This window comes from Podarcis filfolensis (assembly GCF_964270895.1).
Source record: "Podarcis filfolensis genome assembly, chromosome: 15".
NCBI lineage: Eukaryota > Metazoa > Chordata > Lepidosauria > Squamata > Lacertidae > Podarcis > Podarcis filfolensis.
Genome location: NC_139618.1, coordinates 37,410,259 through 37,425,251, shown reverse-complemented (window position 1 = coordinate 37,425,251; position 14,993 = coordinate 37,410,259). Strand labels below are relative to the sequence as shown.

General features: G+C 41.5%; 1 protein-coding gene across 2 annotated transcripts in view; it reads left to right on the top strand.

The window, feature by feature from the left end:
- Window positions 1-14,993, top strand: part of SLC18A1 (solute carrier family 18 member A1) — a 53,547-nt gene that overhangs the window by 22,601 nt on the left and 15,953 nt on the right. For both annotated transcript variants that reach the window (XM_083588714.1, XM_083588715.1), the window contains exons 11-13: window positions 9,000-9,078; window positions 9,549-9,600; window positions 11,720-11,783. In XM_083588714.1, the coding sequence (XP_083444840.1) occupies window positions 9,000-9,078; window positions 9,549-9,600; window positions 11,720-11,783 (195 nt within the window). The remainder of the gene's footprint in view (window positions 1-8,999; window positions 9,079-9,548; window positions 9,601-11,719; window positions 11,784-14,993) is intronic.

Sequence of the window (14,993 nt, the reverse complement as noted above, 5' to 3'; positions counted from 1 at the left end):
TTTCTGTAAAAAGCCACCCCCCCCCGCCAATTCAATTTGGGGAGGAGGGGCCTGGGGGGATGCTCTCAGCTATGCTTTCTTCCCAAATTAAATTGCTACCTAGGCTCAGTAGTGCTCCCGAGAGCCACTAATCAAGTTAACAACCAGTTAGTCAGCAGGAAGCCTTGGCTAAATAAGGGCCTGTGAGCATGACCTTTCTGCTCGCTTCCAAGAACAAGCAGTGGAGCAAAGAAGGATGAGAAGGGTGTTACAAACAAGAGACACAGAACCTGTGAAACATGGGAAGAAGAAAGAGGAATCGTTATTCTGAAATTGAGGATAAGATGTTGCTAAAGGTAAAGGTAAAGGTACCCCTGCCCGTACGGGCCAGTCGTGTCCGACTCTAGGGTTGTGCGCCCATCTCACTTAAGAGGCCGGGGGCCAGCTGGTCACATGGCCAGCGTGCCGAAGCTGCTCTGGCGAGCCGGCACCAGCGCAGCACACGGAAACACCGTTTACCTTCCCACTAGAAAGCAATACCTATTTATCTACTTGCACTTAGGAGTGCTTTCGAACTGCTAGGTGGGCAGGAGCTGGGACCGAACGACGGGAGCTCACCCCGCCGTGGGGACTCGAACCGCCGACCATGCGATCGGCAAGCCCTAGGCGCTGAGGTTTTACCCACAGCGCCACCCGCGTCCCTAAGATGTTGCTAGACTACCACTATTCCTGATCACTGCTGCCTGGGGGTGATGGGAGATGAAATCTGACTATATATGGAAGGCTGCTGATTCCCCATCTCTGCATTAGTGGCAAAGATCCCACTGCTCTCTTTCCAAGGCAGTTGCCTTGTTTGGACCAAGAACAGGAGACTATGCAGAACAATGGGCATCTGGGTACCACCAGATTGGTATTGCAGGACCTTGGATAGCTCCAAGATGACAACTTGCTCCATAAGGGCTGGAGCTGGAGTTGTTTGAGAACTTTTTATCCTTTCTTGCCAGCCTATCCCTCTAGACTCCTACTCCTTCATGAACAGTGGAGAACCTTATAGTCCTCTGCCCTGGAGCCTAGCACTTTGTCAACTCTCAGTCACTTCCCATCATGTGTGAGATACATGTACACATCAGCCGTGTTACGGGCACACAGGTTCAAACCTCTGCTTGTCATAGTTGCCCACTGCGTGATCCTGGGCCAATCATTGAGTTGCATTCAATGTTAGTCCTACTAGTAGACCTATTGAAATCAATAGACCTAAGTGTTGGTTGTCATTGAACCATGTATGTATGCCACCTTGAACTCCTTGTAGAAAAAAGTGATATATGAATGCAATAAATAAATAACTAAGGGCAATACAATAATAAATAGCCCCAGCTCATAGGGAGCAAGCCTTATGAGGAACAGTTGAGGGAGTTGGGCATGTTTAGCCTGAAAAAGAGGAGACTGAGAGGAGAGAGGAGAGCCATCTTCAAACATCTCAAGGGCTTTACACGGAAGATGAAACAAGCTTGTTTTCTTCTGCTCCGGACTGTAAGACTCAAATCAATGGATTCAAGTTACAAGAAAGGAGATTCTGACTAAATGTTAAGAGTAGCTTTCTGGCGGTAAGAGATGTTTGACAGTGGAATGGGCTCCCTCAGGAGGTAGCGGACTCTCCTTCTTCCTTGGAGGTTTTTAAGCAGAGTTTGGATGGCCATTTGTCTTGGATGCTTTAGTTGAGATTCCTGTGTTGCAGGGAGTTGGACTAGATCGTCCCTTGCAACTCTACAATTCTATGATTCTATGAGTACAATGGAACCTTAAGCCTGATTAATTAAACATGGTTCCAGTCCAGTAGATAAAACCTAACAATGAGCAAGTAGATTGTAACAGCTGTAACAGTACGCGGGTGGCACTGTGATGTAAACCACTGAGCCTCTTGGGCTTGCCGATCAGAAAGTTGGCGGTTTGAATCCATGTGACGGTGGTGAGCTCCTGTTGCTCTGTCCCAGCTCCTGCCAACCTAGCAGTTCGAAAGCACACCAGTCCAAGTAGATAAATAGGTACCGCTGTGGTGGGAAGGTAAATGGCATTTCCGTGCACTCTGGTTTCTGTCATGGTGTTCTGTTGTGCCAGACAAAAGTGGTTTATTTATTTATTTATTTATTTACCGAGGAACGTCTGAGTTTTTTTTTTTTTAAATAAATTTTTATTAGGGTTTTACAAAAAAGAAAAGTAAAGATTTACAGAATAAAAAAGAAACCACAGATAGAGATAAACAATAAAAAAAGAAAACACAAAAAATACAAAAATTCACACGAAAAACAGCTAATTAGAGAAGAAGTTAAAAAAAGAAAACAAATCCATTTTTTCTCGATATCCTCAAATTCATATGCTTGTTTCCTTGACCTCCTCACACCTCCCCCCTTTGCACTCCCATTTACATACTCAGTTCAGCAAATTCTTACCCTTTTTCAATTATCTTAACTTTGTGTCATAACATATTATAACTCAATATTTTCATCCATTTATCAATACATTTTTTACATATTCTTATTAACTTTTGTAGCTAATTACCACTTATTGCCAATCCAAGCATAATTTTAACATTCATTAATTTTACAGTATTTTTGAAGATAGTCTTTAAATTTCTTCCAGTCTTCTTCCACCAACTCTTCTCCCAGGTCTCGGATTCTGCCAGTCATTTCCGCCAATTCCATATATTCCATCAACTTCATCTGCCACTCTTCCAGGGTGGGTAGCTCTTGTGTCTTCCAATACTTTGCGATAAGTATTCTTGCTGCTGTTGTTACATACATAAAAAAAGTCCTATCCTTTTTTGGTACCAATTGGCCGACTATGCCCAAGAGAAAGGCCTCTGGCTTCTTAAGGAATGTATATTTAAATACTTTTTTCATTTCATTATATATCATCTCCCAGAAAGCCTTAATCTTTGGGCACGTCCACCAAAGGTGAAAGAATGTACCTTCATTTTCTTTAAACTTCCAACATTTATTATCGGGCAAATGATAGATTTTTGCAAGCTTGACTGGTGTCATGTACCACCTGTATATCATTTTCATAATATTCTCTCTTAGGGCATTACATGCCGTAAATTTCATACCTGTGGTCCACAACTGTTCCTAGTCAGCAAACATTATGTTATGACCGAGATCTTGTGCCCATTTAATCATAGCAGATTTAACTGTTTCATCCTGCGTGTTCCATTTTAGCAGCAAGTTATACATTCTTGAAAGTGTTTTAGTTTTGGGTTCTAACAATTCAGTTTCCAATTTTGATTTTTCCACCTGGAAGCCTATTTTTTTATCCAAATTGTAGGCCTCTCTTATTTGAAAATAGTGAAGCCAATCTCGCACCTTGTCTTTTAATTTCTCGAAACTCTGCAGTTTCAGTTTGTCTCCTTCTTGTTCCAATATTTCCCAATATTTCGGCCATTTGGCCTCCATATTGGACTTTTTCAGTGCCTTTGCTTCCATTGGTGACAACCACCTTGGGGTTTTATTCTCCAATAAGTCTTTATATCTTATCCAAACGTTAAACAATGCTTTCCTGACAATATGGTTTTTAAATGCTTTGTGAGCTTTAACCTTGTCGTACCACAAATATGCATGCCACCCAAAAACATTATTGAAGCCTTCTAAGTCCAAAATGTCTGTGTTCTCAAGAAGCAGCCATTCTTTCAGCCAGCAAAATGCGGCCGATTCATAATAAAGTTTCAGGTCTGGCAGGGCAAATCCACCTCTTTCCTTTGCGTCAGTTAGTATTTTGAATTTTATTCTGGGCTTCTTGCCCTGCCAGACAAATCTAGAAATATCTCTCTGCCACTTCTTGAAACAGTCCATCTTGTCCAAAATTTGCAAAGATTGAAACAAAAATAACATCTTTGGGAATACATTCATCTTTATAGCCGCAATTCTGCCCAACAAGGAAAGCTTCAGGTTTGACCATATCTCTAAATCTTTCTTCACTTCTAACCAACATTTCTCATAGTTATCTTTAAATAAGTTTAAGTTCTTAGCAGTCATGTTAACCCCCAAATATTTAACTTTCTTTACTATTGTTAGGCCTGTCTCCTTCTGAAACCTTTCTTTCTCAATCGGTGTTAAATTTTTCTCAAGAACTTTAGTTTTTGACTTGTTCAACTTAAATCCTGCCACCTGACCAAATTCTTGAATCAATTCCAAAACCCTTTTCGAACTAGATTCTGGCTCCTGTAATGTTAAAACTAGGTCATCTGCGAAAGCTTTCAGTTTGTATTGCTTGGCTCCGGCCTGAATACCTTTAATCAAACGGTCCCTTCTAATCATATTCAATAATACCTCCAGGACAGAAATAAAAAGCAATGGGGAAATTGGGCAGCCTTGTCGTGTACCTTTCTCTATCTTAAATTCCTCTGTCACCACATTGTTAACAATTAGTTTAGCCTTTTGTTCTGAGTAAATTGCACTTATACCATTTTCAAACCCTTGGCCCACCCCCATCCCCTGAAGATTTTTCTTCATAAAACACCAAGAAATGTTGTCAAAGGCTTTCTCCGCATCTATAAAAATTAAAACTGCTTTGGTGTTTATGTTCACTTGCAGCTTCTCCAAAATGTTAATTATATTCCTCGTATTTTCCGACAAGTGTCTACCCGGGAGAAAGCCAGCTTGGTCCTTATGGATCTCTTCCAGTAATACTTTTTTTAACCTATTAGCCAAAATATCAGCAAATATTTTGTAATCCACATTGAGCAGGGATATGGGGCGGTAGTTCTTAAGTTGCGTCTTTTCAGACTCAGTTTTCGGTATAAGTGTAATGTAGGCTTCCTGCCACGACTCCGGCGCCTTTTTCCCCTCTAAGATCTCATTGCAGACCTCCTTTAGTGGCCGAATTAACCAATCTTTCAAGACTCTATAATATTTGGAGGTTAAACCATCTGGTCCTTGAGATTTACCCAACTGCATATTCTGAATGGCACCCTCCACTTCCTGTTCTGTAATTTTATCGCTCAACATTGTCTTTTTTTCTTGAGAGATTTTTTGTAATCCATTTTTTCTCAAAAATTGGTCTAAATCAGTCTCTTTCTGTGGCCCTTGTGTGTATAGTTGTTTAAAGTATCTCTGGAAACAGTTTCTGATTTCCAATGGATTCTGTATGATCTTTCCATTTACCTCCAAATTTGTGATGGTATTTAATTTCTGTCTTTTCTTCATCTGCCATGCTAGCAGTTTCCCACATTTGTTAGCCGATTCAAATGACTTTTGTCTCATCTGCTTGATTTTCCATTCCACTTCCTGGTTTATCATTTTCATATATTGTACTTGATATAACTTAATTTCTCTCAGAATCTCTTGCGATTTTGGTTTCGCTCTTAATTTCTTCTCTCCTTCTTTTATTTTTTCCAAAATTTTATCTTTTTTCTCATTTTGAATTCTCTTCTTTATTACATTCTGTTGGATCAGAAACCCTCTCATGACCGCTTTGCCTGCGTCCCAGATTGTCCTTTTTTCAACCGTAGTGTTCAGATTTATCTCAAAGTAGTCTCTCAATGTTTTTTGGGCCTTCTTAATCACCTCCTGGTCTCTGAACAGGGTGTCATTCATCCTCCATCTATAGGAACCGATTGGCGTTAGTTTCATCTCCATCTTCACTGCATTATGGTCGGAGCAAGTTTTTGGACAAATTTCCACTTTTCGTGTCTTAGGTGCCAGTCCTCTAGTTATCCATATTTGGTCAATTCTTGTCCAGGTCATATTGGCTTCAGAGAAGAATGTTCCCTCTCTTCCAAGGGGGTTCTTGGTTCTCCAGATGTCAATCAAGTCCATATTGTCAGTCAATTCAAAAAAGGTTTTTGGTAATCTGCCATCTTTAGTTACCACCTGTCTCTGCGACTTATCCATGTTTGTAGATACCACTCCATTCATATCTCCCATCATAATGATGTTATAGTCCAAATAGTCCAACAATGTCTCATGCAATTTCTTAAAAAATTCAGACTTCCCCTCATTTGGTGCATACACTCCTACGATCAAATATTTTTCTCCTTGTGATTGAATCTCAATTGCAACAAATCTTCCTTGTTCATCTTTAAAAACAAATTTCGGTGATAGGCTCTCTTTGGCATAAATAACAACTCCTCTCTTTTTAACTTTGTCCGATGAGATAAATTCTTGACCCAATCTTTTGTTAATGAGAACTTTCCTATGGAGCCTTACCACATGGGTTTCCTGTAAACAAATTAAGTCCAATTGTTCCTTTTTCAATAAATGAAATACTTTCCTCCTCTTCTCCGGGGAGTTAAAACCGTGAATATTCCAGCTTAATAATTGCAGAGACATGATGTATTTATTTTAATTTCCTCCAACTGCTCCCAAAAGCTCGTCGAGTTCTTGCGGTGGTATCTTTTTTTTCGATTTGTCAGGTCCCAAAGGTGGTGGTGCTGTGTCTAAAACTCCTGGTCTCTGGACTCTTAGCACTTCTGTCGCTTCTTTTTGTAAGTCTTCTTCGAAGTCTCTCAAAAATTTTTCCTTGTCTTCCACTGATCTGATTCTAAACTTTTTCCCTTTAAAGGTAAAAGACAGTCCCTGGGGGAATTCCAATCTAAAGGCTATACAATTCCTTCTCAGTAAGGCCACCAAGTCTCCGTAGTTGGTTCTCAGATCCAAAAGATATTTCGGTATATCCTTAAAAATCTCAACTCTGGAATCGTTAATCTCTAAGGTCTTCTGAAAGTGTGCACTCAGTATTTTATCCCTCTCTTCTTTCGTACGGAGGGTCACCAAACAGTCTCTCACCCTGTTTTTCCTCCCCCCTCTTCCAAGTCTGAAGGCGCTCACTATCTTAAAATCTTTTTCCAGCTCCAAGTTCCAAAATTTCACAAATTCCTGTGTAAGATAGTCACTCAAATTGTCCTTTTCAAGTTCCGGCACGGCCCTGATCCTCAGGTTTGTCTGTTTCTCTTTCAATTCGATCATAGACAATAAAGCCTGATCATCAGACAGAAGTGGTTTAGTCCTGCTGGCCACATGACCCAGAAAGCTGTCTGTGGACAAACGCCGGCTCCCTTGGCCTGAAAGCGAGATGAGCGCCGCAATCCCAGAGTCTCCTTTCACTGGACTTAACCATCTGTTGCACTCAGGTTGCATTTGTGGTCTTTGCAGCAGCATCTGGTTGGCCCAGGCATTCCCAACCTGTGGCCCTCCAGCCTACAACTCCCATGATCCCTAGCTAACAAGACCAGTGGTCAGGGATGATGGGAATTGTAGTCCAAAACATCTGGAGGGCTGAAGGTTGGGGGTGCCTGGGTTAGCCACTGTGAGAACAGGATGCTGGACTAGATGGGCCTTTGACCTGATTAATCTTACGTTCTTAAGGCTGACGAATGACATCATCATCATTTTGAGTATTTTTGAACTATTGGCACAGGGCCTTTTTCAATTATTGCTTTTATTTGCCTAACCTGGTGTTTCACAAGCAGAAGAGCATGGATTTTCCCAGAGCACTGGCAAGATAAACATAAGGGTTTATCTTAGAGGAAATTAAACACAAATGGCTGGGTTTCAATAAGGATGCTGTGACATATCCAGGCAAACAGAGGTGCCTGCAGCACATTTGTAAGCCAGAGGAGAGTAAATTAAAGCTAAGCAACTGCCAACCAACAGCCTGTCAAATATTTGATTTGGATTTAATTATAACTGCAGATCAAATTGTTGTTCTCTTGGTCCAGAGCATGAGGTTGAAGTGAGGGAGGAAATGGGTTGGTTTAATATGGACTAGTTTGAAAAAGGGGTCTGCCATGGAACTTGTTTTTGAATGCAACTTAGGTATGGAATATCTATGATGCCCAGGGATTCAGGAGTATATCTCAGCCAAGATTTTGCAAATGATCAAAGGAGCTAGGAGTAAGATTATCTCATGACACCTTCAAAACAAGGAGACATAGGAGCCTCCCCCCAAATGGACTCTGAAGATGTTGTTTGACTACATTTCCCATCATCCCTGACAACTGCCTATGCTGGATGGTGCTGGTGGGGGTTGTAGTTCAACAACATCCAGGGAGCTAGTAGTGGGGAAGTCTAGTCCCACCTTTCACCACAATTGGCAACATGGAATCTAGTTTTTTTTATTGTACATCTTTCTCCCCTTAAGAGTACTTAGGAATAGCCTTACTGGATGGCTCATTTGGTCAGTCATCCACTTTCCAGTTGTGGCTATTCAGATGCTATTCAGACTGGGCAACCCAGTCAGATGGACGGAGTACAAATACATTATTATTATTATTATTATTATTATTATTATTATTGAAATGCCACAAGCAGAGCTTGAAGGCCATGTTTAGGAGATGGTCTCCTGATAGCTGGGAATCTCTTTGTGAATGAGATACCCACCAGAGTTTTGAGAACATGATACCTGTGCAGTTTGGAGAGGAAGTGGATAATAATAATAATAATAATAATAATAATGATGATGATGCTATTATTTTTATATGCCGCCCATCTGGCTGGGTTTCCCATCTGGCAACTGGTATTCAGCCAATAACACCATTATAGCTAGAAGTTTAATTTTGTTATGATGGCTAATACCCATTGTTAGACCTGTCCTTTGCAAATATGTTTCATCCCATTTTAAAATCTTGTCCCTCCCCCCCCTAAAATATATATATATATAGGGACATATCTTCAATGCATACGTATTGGTTTAACAAGACCTATTGTCCCTGACCATTGTTAGAGGATTGGCCTCCTGTAGGTGTCTGCTGCTGCAATAATAATAATAATAATAATAATAATAATAATAATAATAATAATTTATTTATACCCCCGCCCATCTGGCTGGGTTACCCCAGCCACTCTGGGCAGCCTCCAACAAAATATTAAAATACAATAGTCTATTAAACATTAAAAGCTCCCCTAAAGAGGGCTCTCTGTATGTATCTCTGCACGTGACAGGGATTTAAGGAGAGGTCTGCTAGGTCATTCTGCCCTTTGCAGAAAATGCCATGTGCTTTTATTTCAGACTGATGCTTCTCTGTTTTGCAGGGGTAGCTTTCTTGCCTGCTAGCCTGTCTTACCTCATTGGTACCAACCTCTTTGGGATGCTAGCCAACAAAATGGGGCGGTAAGTGGAGGAGCCCAAAGATGTTTGAATCCTGCAAATCCGTGAGTCACTTTTATGACTTTTGGGAAACACAGGACTTGCCTTAAAAAACTATTCGTACCATTGCCCCATCCATCTCGGATGCTGACTGGAAGCAGCAATCCAGCCTTGGACTTTTTGCATGCCAAGTAAAGGCTTCTCCTTTCATGCTGTTTTTTTCCTAAATGAAATAATGTCAAACGTAACCTTTATTTGTAGGGCCACAAATCCAGCCCCCTGTTTGCCCCCTTCTTTCCCTTTTCTGAGTCAACAGTGCCCTTTCTGAGATGTACAACCAGAACTGCACATAGTATTCCAAGTGTGGTGTCATCGTAGATCTGTGTAACAGCAGCATGAGATTGTCAGTTTTATTCAACCTGCTTAGCTTCAGAAAGATTGCTGTGCCCTTCAGATCATGCTCAGATCTCTCACCAATTGCCTTTTCGTTATAGGTGGCTCTGCTCACTGATTGGGATGGTGGTAGTGGGAGTCAGCCTCCTTTGCGTGAGTACGCTAGTGAATCTGTATTCCATGACTGACATGCAGAGAGATCAGCTGTAATGGGGAGCCAGTGCCAGCTTAACTCTGGCCATCTGTGTTATGAGTGGGAAAGGAATCCTGGAAGAAAATTTGGCGGCGGCAATCTAGTCAAGAACTCCCGCAGGGCTGCCTAGGCTGCGGATGTCTTCCTGAAGCCTGGAGAGCGAGAGGGGTCAGTGCGCACCGACCCCTCTTGCTCTCCAAGCTTCAGCGAAAGCCTGCATTCGCCCCATAGGACGCACCCAGATTTCCCCTTCATTTTTGGAGGGGGAAAAGTGCGTCCTATGGGGCGAAAAATACGGTAGTAAGGCAGTAGCCCAATTCAGACTTAAGTTTCTCTCCACTGAACAGTGGTTTGCTCAAGTGATGAATTAAAGTCATTAGCCATCTCCTTCCATGCCCATCTTTACAGGTGAAACTTGGAAAATTAGAATATCGTGAAAAAGTTCATTTATTTCAGTAATTCAACTGAAAAGGTGACACTAATATATGAGATAGACTCGAGATATGTCAAGCCTTTATTTGTTTTAATTGTGATGATTATGGCGTACAGCTGATGAAAACCCCAAATTAACAATCTCAGAAAATTAGAATATTAAATGAAATCAGCAAAACAAGGATTGCAAATAGAGCAATATTGGACTTCTGAGAAGTAGAAGCATGCATATGTACTCAGTACTTGGTTTGGGCCCCTTTTGCATCAATTACTGCCTCAATGCTGCGTAGCATGGATGCTATCAGCCCGTGGCACTGCTGAGGTGTTATGGAAGACCAGGATGCTTCAATAGCAGACTTCAGCTCTTCTGCATTGCTCGGTCTCATTTAATATTCTAATTTTCTGAGATTGTTAATTTGGGGTTTTCATCAGCTGTACACCATGATCATCACAATTATAACAAATAAAGGCTTGACATATCTCACTTTGCATGTCATGAGTCTATTTCATATATTAGTTTCACCTTTTAAATTGAATTACTGAAATAAATGAACTTTTCCACGATATTCTAATTTTCCGAGTTTCACCTGTATATGAATTGTCAAGCCATGGTTTCCTACCATGTCCAAACCAGGAAACTGTGGTTTAAGCACTCCCCATGTCATGACCCATGAAACCAGCAGCAATCCAGGCACAGAGTCAGACGCTGCAGACTCACCAGATAAGCAGCAGGAGCGTGACCTTGAACATGCTGCAGAAGATCAGACGACCTCTGGATCCGAGGCTATCCAGCAGGAAACCCCTGGAAGAGCCTTCTGTAGCCCCTGGGCCAGGGCCAGGACGCTCCCAGGCACCTTTCCTTGAAGAAACAAACTTCAGCTGAAGGGCTGGAGTATCGTGGGATGGGCCATGGATGGCTTGCTGGAACCCTGAATAGGGACACTCCACACTGTGACATTTTTGTCGCAAGACTCCTAATCAATGTCATTCTTGGTACCTGAGTCGTCATGTTGGATTGAGATGTGTTCTCTCATTCAGTGGTGAAGCTGCCTGCTCTGGCACCGGGGGAGGAGAGCAGGCAGGGGTGTGGCTGGCGCACACCCCGCAGGGCGGGGCATGTGTCCTGGGGGCCGTGCATGCCACCTGTGGGGGCGTGGCACCCAGCACGGTGGGGGGTGCGCGGCGCGTGCCCGTGGGGGACGGTTGCAATGGCACCCTCTCCCTGATGGTGCCGGGGGTGCGCTTTCCCTGCTCCCCCCCCCCGTTCCTCTGCCAGTGCTCTCATTTCATATCCAGGTGTTGAACTCACATATCCATGCTTTTAAGTCTGTAAAGCAGGGGTCGGCAAACTTTTTCAGACGTGGGGGGCTGGACTATATTTTGAAGGGGGGGGGAATGAACGGATTCCTATGCCCCACAAATAACCCAGAGATGCATTTTAAACAAAAGGACACATTCTACTCATGTAAAAACATGCTGATTCCCAGACCGTCCGCAGGCTGGATTTGGAAGGCGATTGGGCTGGATCCGGCCCCTGGGCCTTAGTTTGCCTACCCATGCTGTAAAGGAAATAAGAGGCAGGGCGCTGCTTTGGCTTTTATTGTCCTTTCCAGGCCTTACCCCCATCTCATTTCTTTCATTCTACAGGTCCCCCTGGCTCAAAATCTTTATGGACTCATCGGGCCTAATGGTGGGGTTGGCTTCGCCCTCGGTAAGGTTTTGAAGTCGTCTGCAGCAAACACATAGAGCAAAAATGCATGTTGAAGAAACAGCCAAACAGCTTTAGAAAGGCTGGCGGGGAAATTGCAGGCTTGAAGTTAAAATGAAAGATCCAGCTTAGCATGCCAGGAAGAAAGTTCATGGGGCAGTCTTCTCCTGGATATGCAGCTTTACTAGGTGTGTGTGGGGTTTGACATGAAGAAAGCATTCCCTTGTACAATACCCCCACTTGCAATCCAAAGTGGTACGGTCCAGGATGAGGACACATGCACTGTCTGAAGGCCCTTGGATTTTGAGAAGGGCTGGAGGGGAGGTCACTATCGTCCTGCATGGACAGGGCACTTCAACCATCAGAGAGGGCCCATCCTTGTTCTGGCCAGGAGCCCACCAGGTTTGACCCTTGATTGTCGACACTTGAGATACCTCCAGACTGTCACTATTTTGTGGGAAGGATTCGAGTGCATTGTGCCAATTTAGGTTTGCACAATTAAACTGGATTGAAGCGCTTGTGCAACAAATCTACTTTTTAAAAGAATTGGCGTTTGAAAAGTGACAGGGAGGTGCATTAAAAGGTGTGGAATGAAAGAATAATGCTAAATAAAGACTGAACATAGTCTAACCTCTGCATTAGCTTTGTGCAAGCCAAACACTGTTCCAGCAGGCTGTTCTTACGTTGTTAAATGAGGATGGTTGTTCAATAAATAGTTTCCTCAGGAAGTCCTTGGAATAACAGGGGTCATAAATATGGATGAGAGAGGGCCCTTGCCCTTTATATTCTGCAGCAGCAGGAGCTGAGCGAGTCTAGAAAAACTGTTGCCTTTTTAGTGGTGATAACTGCAGACAGTAGAGACTTCTACTCTTTTTTTTTTTTAAATTTTTATTAAAGTTTCAAAAATTATATAAAAACAGAACAATACAAGACAAACAAAATACACACAAACAAAAATAAGAACAAGTATACTTTCAATCCCTTATTTTCTTATAACTTACTTCCCCGACTTCCTCATACCTCCCCTTTCTGTATTCCAATTTCTAATTTATTTGATTCAACAAATCCTTCCCCTTCATTCTCATTCAAATTTTGACCTTTCTTTTTCTTTTACTTATCCATTACAGCTGAAAACCACATAAATTCTAAGCCAGCGTCATTCTAACATTCAATAATTTTACAATATTTCTTGAGATAGTCCTTAAATTTCTTCCAGTCTTCTTCTGCTGTCTCTCTCCCCTGGTCCTGGATTCTGCCAGTCATTTCTGCCAGTCCCATATAGTCTATCACCTTAATCTGCCATTCTTCCAGAGTGGGTAGGTCTTGTGTCTTCCAATACTTTGCGATGAGTATTCTTGCTGCTGTTGTAGCATACATAAAGAAAGTTCTATCCTTCTTTAGCACCAATTGGCCGGACATGCCCAGGAGAAAGGCCTCTGGTTTCTTAGGGAAAGTGTACTTAAGTACCTTTTTCAGTTCATTATAGATCATCTCCCAAAAAGCCTTAATCTTTGGGCACGTCCACCAAAGGTGAAAGAATGTACCTTCATTTTCTTTACATTTCCAACATTTATTATCAGGCAAATGGTAAATTTTTGCAAGCTTGACTGGGGTCATGTACCACCTATAGATCATTTTCATAATATTCTCTCTTAAGGCATTACATGCCGTAAATTTCAAACCGGTGGTCCACAACTTTTCCCAGTCAGCAAACATGATGTTATGACCGATATCTTGTGCCCACTTAATCATGGCTGACTTCACCGTTTCATCCTGCGTATGCCATTTCAACAGCAAGTTATACATTTTTGACAGATTTTTAGTATTGGGTTCTAACAATTCTGTTTCCAATTTTGATTTTTCCACCTGGAAGCCAATTTTCCTGCCCAACTTATAAACCTCCAATATTTGATAATAATGAAGCCAGTCTCGCACTTTATCTTTTAGTTTCTCAAAGCTCTGCAATTTCTGTTTGTCACCTTCTTGTTCCAAGATTTCCCAATATTTCGGCCATTTGGACTCCATATTGAGCCTTTTCACAGCCTTTGCCTCCATTGGGGACAACCACCTTGGAGTTTTATTTTCCAACAAGTCTTTATATCTTATCCAGACATTATATAATGCTTTCCTGACAATATGATTTTTAAAGGCCTTATGAGCTTTCACCTTGTCATACCACAAATATGCATGCCATCCAAAAATATTATTAAAACCTTCTAAATCCAAAATGCCTGTATTCTCAAGAAGCAGCCAGTCCTTCAACCAGCAGAAAGCTGCCGATTCATAGTATAGTTTGAAGTCTGGCAGGGCAAATCCCCCCCTTTCCTTTGCATCAGTTAAAATCTTAAATTTTATTCTGGGTTTCTTGCCCTGCCAGACAAATTTGGAAATATCTTTCTGCCACTTCTTGAAACAGTCCATCTTGTCAACGATTTGCAATGTTTGGAACAAAAACAGCATTCTAGGCAATACATTCATATTTATAACTGCAATCCGACCAGACAAGGAGAGCTTCAAATTTGACCAGATTTCTAAATCTTTTTTCACTTCTATCCAACATTTCTCGTAATTATCTTTAAATAAGTTCACATTTTTAGCTGTCATGTTAATGCCCAAATATTTGACTTTCTTAACCACAGTTAAACCTGTCTCATTCTGAAACCTCTCTTTTTCAATAACTGTTAAGTTTTTCTCTAATACCTTAGTTTTTGACTTATTCAATTTAAATCCTGCTACTTGACCGAACCCTTGTATTAGTTCCAAAACCCTTTTAGTACTAGATTCTGGCTCTTGTAATGTAAGTACCAAGTCATCTGCAAATGCTTTCAATTTGTATTGTTTAGCTCCGACCTGTACCCCTTTAACCAGCTGATCCCTTCTAATCATGTTCAGCAAAACCTCCAGGACTGATATAAAAAGTAATGGGGAGATTGGGCACCCCTGACGTGTCCCTTTTTCTATCTTAAATTCTTCCGTAACCACATTGTTAACAATTAGCTTTGCTTTTTGTTCAGAATATATTGCACCTATACCGTTTTCATTTTTTTTTTTTATAATATATTTATTGAAGTTTTCAAATAAAGCATATATTAGATAAGCACCACTTATCATTGTCCATTTAACATCTCTCAATTGTTACATGGGACTCCCCCACACCTCCCGCATACACTTACATCATTATTAAATTAATTTCAAACAAATTATCATTTAACT